The sequence below is a fragment of the Pagrus pagrus genome, assembly GCF_965226575.1.
Source record: "Pagrus pagrus genome assembly, chromosome: 22".
Lineage (NCBI taxonomy): Eukaryota > Metazoa > Chordata > Actinopteri > Spariformes > Sparidae > Pagrus > Pagrus pagrus.
Genome location: NC_140204.1, coordinates 16,389,660 through 16,398,014, shown reverse-complemented (window position 1 = coordinate 16,398,014; position 8,355 = coordinate 16,389,660). Strand labels below are relative to the sequence as shown.

General features: G+C 40.3%; 1 protein-coding gene across 1 annotated transcript; it reads right to left on the bottom strand.

The window, feature by feature from the left end:
• Positions 1-5,930, bottom strand: shbg (sex hormone-binding globulin). The gene is made up of 8 exons (XM_084344013.1): positions 5,522-5,930; positions 4,161-4,258; positions 3,831-4,020; positions 3,014-3,175; positions 1,541-1,697; positions 1,203-1,339; positions 822-1,026; positions 1-628 (listed from the first exon to the last, which is right to left on the bottom strand). The coding sequence occupies exons 1-8, from the start codon at positions 5,621-5,623 to the stop codon at positions 495-497; spliced, it is 1,185 nt and encodes a 394-aa protein (XP_084200139.1). The 5' UTR covers positions 5,624-5,930; the 3' UTR covers positions 1-494.
• Positions 5,931-8,355: the final 2,425 nt, after the last annotated feature.

Here is an 8,355-nt window from a genome sequence, read left to right as displayed (position 1 = left end):
ATCCATGTGTTAAATATCTTTCTCACTCAAACCCCACTCAGCATCCATCATCATTCTTTAATTGTGTGTTTAAATCACCTTAAAGCAATGCTGGCCTTTGTTTTGCTTCAAAAGTCACATTCATGGATAACCATATTACGGAAGAATCATATTTTATTCAAAAACATACTGTTGCACACACCAAGGTCGCAACACCCCTGACATTACATATTAATCAGCATTTTCTCTTGGAATGGGGCTAATGGGCAGATATTCTTTGGAAAACATCTTCATATTTTATTGTTAAGTCTCCACATTTTATAAGTTTATAGGTAGAAATACCACATTTGACTGTAAGTTGCCCAATAAGAGAGTATCAGTAGAGGGTGCTGTGTCTCTATAGTATATTGAGAAGACGATCTTGCACAGTACATATTTTTGTAAATGTCATTTTGATCCAAAGGAATCCACTGCAAACATCTAGTCCACATGTTGTTCACGCATGCTTTTGTGGTCTACGCAGGGCAGCTGTGAGAGGACACTGACATGTGTTTGACAGCTAAATCCAGGTCTAAATCTTTCTCTTGGACTTGAATCTTCTCCAGACAGCCTGTTAAGAACTGGGAGCCGGTGTTGTCCTCACCCTCACCTGAAAAATGAAAAGGAGGAAGAAGAAACATGAGTGACCTTGTATTGCACTCCATCAAGCTCCTGATCTGGCCTAATCAATGAGTTTCATTGATATATATTTCATTGCAACTAGTTATTTTCTTATGCTTACTGTGTTTATTTATTTATTTTGTAAATCAAATATCTGAAAATATCTACAATCTTAATCTCACCTAATAGACCTCCAACAGCAAGTCGACCCACTCTCCACATGTTCAAGTGACCAGGGTGGCTCTCTGAACTGATAGAAAACGTTGTGGTCTTTGATTCATCTTCATCTTGAAGCACTCGCAGTAAATCTGTCTGAAAGGTTATCTCCAGTTTCTTGAGTGTGTCTTTCATACTGATCTTTTGTTCCCCGAAAGTGAGTGTGACCTCCTGCGAATTCATCGAGAGACAGAGGAGAAAAACTTCACATAGTGTGTGTCTGTAAATGTGTTCCTGTGCATGTATAATGAAGCAAATGTAAATGTTCACACAGCTGTGAAGTCACACTGACTTTTACTATGCTAGGAATTGTTGGCAAATTCAGCTTGAGTCATTTACGTGCATACCTTTGTGTTATTATTGGACACTAAAGCGAACATTAGCTCTTGCCCAGGAGCCTTGATGCTTAAAATGGTTCCATCCATCTTACTGAAATCTCCCCACAATTCAGCCTTGACCGCACGATCTACCTCGATGGAGAAAACTGCAGAGGGCAGAGGAATAACTCACAAAATTAATAGAGTTAATTTATTGTTTATTACCATGTTACATCTGATTAGAGCTATGAATAAAAAGATGCAACTTATTCGACAGGAGTGTATGCTCCGGGCCTGTTGGAAAGCTTCTGATTCCTTAAAGGAGTGTACTTGAACATATCTTGCACAATCCAGCACAATGTTCCCACCTGAGGTGTTGAAAATCGCAAATCCGGTGCCAGGGAAGAAGCTGCCGGGTCGTATGTTTTGATAGCAGGGCCAGAGCTCCTCCACCTCTGTGTCCCAGGGGACGCTGAGGTTCAGCCAGTGGCCTTCACGCACACAGCCATCCAAGTGTGGCTCGAACTACAGCAAAGAAAGCAGTAATGAGTTTACTAGAATTAACTGCAGTGGACATTGTCAAAGTCCCTACAGGGTGATTAGACAGAAAAACACCCACCATACCCTTGCCGGGTCAAAACAAAATAATCTGTAATTTATAAGCCCATTTTGTGGTAGTATGTCTGTTTTATTACCAAGGATGGCTCCCCAAATGTTGACACTAAGTCATGTAAGAGATGTATTTCCAGCACAAGGCTGCAGCCAGAGTACAGTGTGATAAATTTTCAATTTTAGAGCACCAACAGAAAAGTAATTTTTCTGGTGTTAGTCCTTCAGAGAGATCAACAAAAGGGTTTTTTTTAGAATCTGGATTTTGTGGTGGGGTCCAAAATAGAAGTAACAGAGATGCCAACTAAAGGCTCAAAAACCCAGAAGTCAATGCAGCCACCATAGAGCTTGCTTTGAAATGTTATACGGTTGAATCCCAAGTCAAGGTCCATGAACTAGCTTGTTTGTGAGCTCTAAAGTGTTTAACACAGTGTTCATCAGCGGATGTCAGTCAGTAACTGTTATGATTTCATCCTTACTACCTTTAAAGGGACAGTTCACCCCCAAATCAAAACAAAATATATTCTCCTGTACCTGTAGTGCTATTTATCCGAGCTTGGTCTCCTAAGAATAACAACCATAAAGGTAGAAAAATCAAGCAGGTCATTACGGCCCATTCTTACATTTGTTGTTAGGAGGCGGCCTCTAGAGGGCGTAGTAATTATTATAGCTTTAGAGGAGGAAGTGAAGAGAAGCAGTGTCAAGAGCGTCAGCTCCATATAGGGAGGGGAACAGGGTTAAACAAGGACTGGACTTTCATTCAGGAGCCCACTGTTTGTGAAACCAGAAGTCAGCTGTGAGTTATTTCAAGCCACTAATGTAGTCAATTACATAACGTAGCCCAGCACTTAGTCAGCTTCGTTAGCTGCAGCCGATGTTGACAGGTTGAATTAGGTAGAAAGAACATAGTTTCTACTTAAAAGTGCTCACAGCAAGGTCTGTGGATTATCTTGAATAGCCGGGTCATGATTTCTGGAAAGAGACATCGCTGTTGAGTTTTTCAAACATGTTTTTTTGGCACTTTAGAGAGAAGATATTACAGAGAAGGCCGACATCTAGCAAACATCTGCACAACTCGGCAACTCAAAACAATCTAGATGGAGTATCACAACAGGTAAGAGGAAAGAATGCAGTTTTGATTTGGGGGTGAACTGTCCCTTTAATCATCACAAAATAACCTGTTCATCTATTGAACGAGACAGATAAAAGTAGATTTTATACCAACACAATACCTGAACAATCATTGCTTCCTTGTCGATCAGGGTCCCGCCGAGAGCCAGTCGGAGTTTACCTGAGAGGACCTCCTCTGTCTGTTTGGACTGCATTCCCACCACCAGCCCGTTTGAGCCGTCCACCTCTAGAATCACAAACTTCCCTTGGTTGCTCACCGCCAGCTTGGTGGCACCAGGAGCACAAGAAGAATTCAGACTAAGAGTTCCTGCGTTGCAACACATGGTCACCAATTTGGAAAACTACACAATATGTCCAGTATACTGTAAGATTATTGTGATGTACAAAAAAAAAAGAAAGAAAAAAAGCCATTTCTTCTCGAGTGTTGAGCCTTAAAGGAGCATTATGTAGTTTTGGAGAAGAAATTAAACTCAGAATTTTAATATTTGTAATATTAATGAGGTAATAATACAAACTCAGAAATATAACTGAATAAACAAGCTGTTCTCAGAGGAAAACAAGGTCCCCAGAACACTGTTTGAAGCTAGAATGGTGGCAGGGTCCGCCACATATAAACAAAGTAGAACAGTATGAAATTGTGTTGTCCTTTAAGGTCAGTTTGTTTATTCAGTCACAAAAACAAAGAGAGTTGTTTATTTAGTTTGTTTAGGCATATAAAAATCACTCAATGAAGATCTTTCTCTTCTGATCAAAATTTCTTCCCCAAAACTACATAATGCACCTTTAAATCTTCAACAAAATTGAGAAGATTTCACTTGTTTCCAGTGCAAAACAACTTGTTTCTGAGATCTGTGTTGCTTCAAGACATTCTCACTTGATTCACAAAAAAACAATGTTCAAACTACGCTGGAAACTCACTGTGTGCCATTTTCCATCATTGAGTTTGGGTCCGCCGGACACGCTGATGTGGATGTCTCCTTTGCTGATCTGTATCAGAGGAATCCCGTCTTGTAGGGACAGAACAAACCAGTCCACCCCGTTTTTGGTGTCTCCATAGAAAATTGCACCTTCTGGGTCAAATGTTCTTAACTGAAAGGTTGACTTGATACTAGAGAGACAGGAAAACAGAAAAGAATAGTGTCAAATCCAAAAGAATGAATGGAAAGGAGTGATTTCTTCTTTGCAGATTATCAGGGAGTATTTGATGTGAAGCCTTCATTGTGCAGTGGTTTGCCCCTGCAGACATACCTGCTGATTTCACTGAGGTTGACTGTTGTGTGGATCAGTGGCGTCCAGGAGTCTCTCTCCTGGCCGAGGTAGATGGTAGCCCCGCCTGATACTTGTTTCTGGAAGACACAAGGCGCTCATTTAACACCAGTCATTCACTTCAGCTCTTCAAAGTCTGCTTTTGTATTTCCTTCCACATACAGTGATGAATTTTATTATTCAATTATTGATTAAATGTTTTAATTTAATTTTAATGTAGGGGGTTTAATTGCTGTTTAATGAGGGTAGTGTGGTCACTCAAATTCTTAAGTGGTAATGAAGTGCAAAATCAATGTGGAGTCATTTACAAGGGAGCCATATGCAGTGTATCAGTATACAGTGGCTACGCTAAACCTAGTTGCATAAAATCATTCAATGAGGTAAAAAAAAAAAAAGAAAAAAACAGTTGGCTGTGTATTTTTCCACCCACAACTGAGCAAAGTTCTCAGTCTGAACAAACTAGGAAATTCCTCTTCTGCTGGCATCTAAAATTAATACAGTATGAGTTGAATGATTTTTTCTTTTTTACTATTTCATATTGAGCTGTCAAAAACCCACAAAACATAGAATTAACAGAGTTTTTTGTGTCATTACATTACTTTTTAAAATGTCCTTAGTGGCTCATCCACAGATATTTCCTACTACTGAAGGACCATGTGACCTTTCCCCTGATTAAAGCAGTCATGAAAAAGTACTCAAGTCATACTAAAAAAGCAAACGATGTAAAAGTAAAAGAGTACAAGTAAAGAAAGTGTTCAAGTATTACTTGATAAAGTGAAAGTCACCCATACAAATAATACTTGACTAAAAAAGTATCTGATATTAAATGTACTCAAGTATCAAAAGTACAAGTAAAAGTAAAATAAACATATATTTCCATCTTTATGCTACGAATAGGCTGATTATTGGCCTAGCCCATCTGACATTCAATCTGAATCAATGTTTTATCTGACTGCTGATAAATCAAATCAATTAAAAAACAAAATCACTACTTTGGCTCTGAGGCAGTATACAATCTCCAAAGTAACTAAAAATATTAAATAAATGTCGTGGAGTAAAAACTACAATATTTACCTCCAAAATGTAGTGCAGTGGAGATATAAAGCAGCAAAAAATGGAAATACTCAAGTTAAGTACAGCTAAGTACCTAAGTGTAGTTTTTAAGTAAATATACTTAGTTACATTCCATCACTGGTTACAGTAATCAGGATTTCCTCTTTTCCTCTCTTTAAAACTGTTTTTGAAGATTGCTAACAGATACACATGCTCTTGAGGCTATCAGATGGTGCCCAGTGAACTATTCATTCCAGGCATTATAATTGTGGCATTGCATGTGAACATACCTTATCCCGTCCATTCCCCTGCCCCTCAGCTCTCCACACCAGCAGAGCGAGGCTCAAAGTGAGCAGCAGTCCACCTGCCATTTCTTTCCATAACATGGCCATCCTTCAGTGCATTCACACACCCTGCAGGCCTCCCAGTGTGCACTCTCCCGAAGCCCTTGGGTGGTCTGCAGACTCCAAGCTTCCCTGAGGTGCTGGCAGTGGAACCAGGAGCAGAGAGAGTCCGCAGCTGTGTGTGAAGTGGTGGTGTGTGCTGGGAACACTGTCCTGAGGTCCAGAGGGCAATCATGCCATGACCAGTGCAGGTTATTGATCTCCAGGAGGGGAACTTCACGGTTGTGTGGTTGAGGTACAAAAGTACAAAAGCACCAAAAAGATGTCAGTTAGGGACAGTTAAAATATTAGGCCTATTAATTACAAATTCAGTAAACTGAATTCGTAATAAAATGTGTGTTTCCATCAGTCCGTCGATCTCCTGCCGATGTGATGATTCATGTAGAGTGGACACGACTGCAGGCTGGGTGAGTGACCTTAGTCAGACCATTGATGTGTGTTTACCCATTACACACACAAACCTTGACTCACCACCCCTGGCTATGACTCGGTGTGTGTGTGAGTGTGTGTGTGTGTGTGTGTGTGCAGAGGCGTAGTACAAAATTCTGCACCCTGTTCACCAAAATTGTCTATGGGTCCATCAGCATATCCATGGCTTTTCAGTGAAGCATCTGTCTGGGTCCTGCTCAGTTGTGCACTGAGTAGTTCTGGGTACTGTACACATTTGAACTGATACTGATACCTGAAATTTGGTAAATTAAGAAATAACTCAATACCCTAAAACGTTATGAAAAAAAACCAAAAAAAAACAACTCACAATATTAAAAAAAGAGAGAAAAAATCCTGGATCCATCCCTTTTTCTGGATCTACACCAAAAGTTAATGGGGTCTATTCTGGGCCGAGACCCATCCTACATACAAGTTTCGTGGGAATCCTTTCACTAGTTTCTGTGTAATCGTGCCGACAAACCAACAAACAGACCTGGGTGAAAATAGAACTTCCTTGGCAGATTTAAAAATAAGTCACCAAATACGACCTGCGTTACTTCAAAGGAAGAAGCAGTTCAAAGACCTGGAAACAGCTGGAGAAACTGTCTTTACTCTGTGCACTTCACTCAAAATTAATAACTGGACTAAAATGTGGAAACAGCCAGACCTCTCTATCATTCCGGTATACAGGGAAAGAAACACTCGTTTGTGCAAAACGGTGTTGGGATGAACTTGTGTTGCATGTGGGTGGGCGAGCCCTGATATTAATACAGCTAAAGCCCTGCAAAAGAAAAGGGTAAGAGCTGCTGGTTAATTTACATTCATACTGTTAGCGATAGCAAGTTGCCATTTTTAGTGTGTCGGTTGCTAGCTTGGAGGTTATTGTTGTTTCCTGCAGCGACAGGGTTTTTGAAAATAGTAACACACAGAAAGCAAGAGAACTAACTAAAATAGTTGCTCAATGGCAGGCTTACACCAACAGGCTACATCCGCTGAGCCAGAAAACTGATATACCAAAAAATATCACATATTGTTTCTAGCATACTAAAGAGCATGTTTGTAAGGAAGTTATGAAGTTAGTTGGTTACAGTAGATGCAGGTAGTCGCTGAGCTTTGGCTAACGCTGGTAAAAATGCTAAGATAGGTTCAACCAAGAAAGTTTAAAAACCCAGTTATCTCTAACGACAACTTCTCCAACTAGCTAATTAATTACAAAAAGATGTCAATGAAGATACTGATGCCTTGTCGTTAATGTTTGAGGGTTTACCTCTCCAAGAACTACTGCAGCGCTGGCTGCTGGCATGCTAACGTCAACTTCGGCTGTTGCAGTTGACCTGCAAACATGGTAGCACTGGCTTTTAGATGTATTTAATGTTTGACCTGGTGCTTCCTCAGGTTAGACGTGTTGCCCTGGTCAGTTTTGCAATTTGCATCGCGAATATTGCAGCAAGTGTGGCCCTGACTCACTATGACTTGTTTCAGGGATGTAGGGTGAACAGAGCCCAAAAACCAAATGAGGGGAAATAGTATAGTGTGGGCTAATGTGGGCCACGTTACCAATGCCGAGAGGTAGTTTAAAATTCTGATATACTGAACAGTTAACCTAAAAAATAAAAATCTACTCTGCCCCATAGCTCATAACATATTCTTCGCCCTTTGGTTGACGACCACGTGCATGCAAAAAACACTTTTACCCACATTTGTGCAGTTTGATTGACATAAAACAAAATACATCCCAATGATGACGGCTCTCCCTTTATTCTCTTCACATTCATTGGATAAAACCAATAGTAGTACTCGTTAGTACCAACATAATTGGGTCTGTACCCTTAAAAGTGCTGGGTTCGGTTCCCAGTCCTAACACTTGTGCCCCTTTTTGTGTCATAGAGTGAAAGGTAGAGAGAGATATGAGAGGGGACCTGTGCTCCTTTCCAGGAAGGCTGTTACAGCCTGGAAATACTAGGAAAAGTGCAACACACAGAGATGAATAATCAGTAAACAACCTGTTGTGCAGTTCTCAAGCATTTGAAGTTAATCTTAAATGTCAAATCGCAACAAAACGTAACATTTATCTCGGTCATGTGTGCACTCAAACTCTGACATAGGTCAATTAACTATGATTGAGTACATTTTCACAGCAGACATATTGACGGCATAGCAGGAAAAGAACAGGTGTAAACAATAACATTAACGACACCTGCGTTTCATTCATGTGCATGCTGGCTCCTGGCATACTGGGACATTTGAATAGAGCAGAGCCATCCTTGATGTTATTAGTAACATCTGTGCTT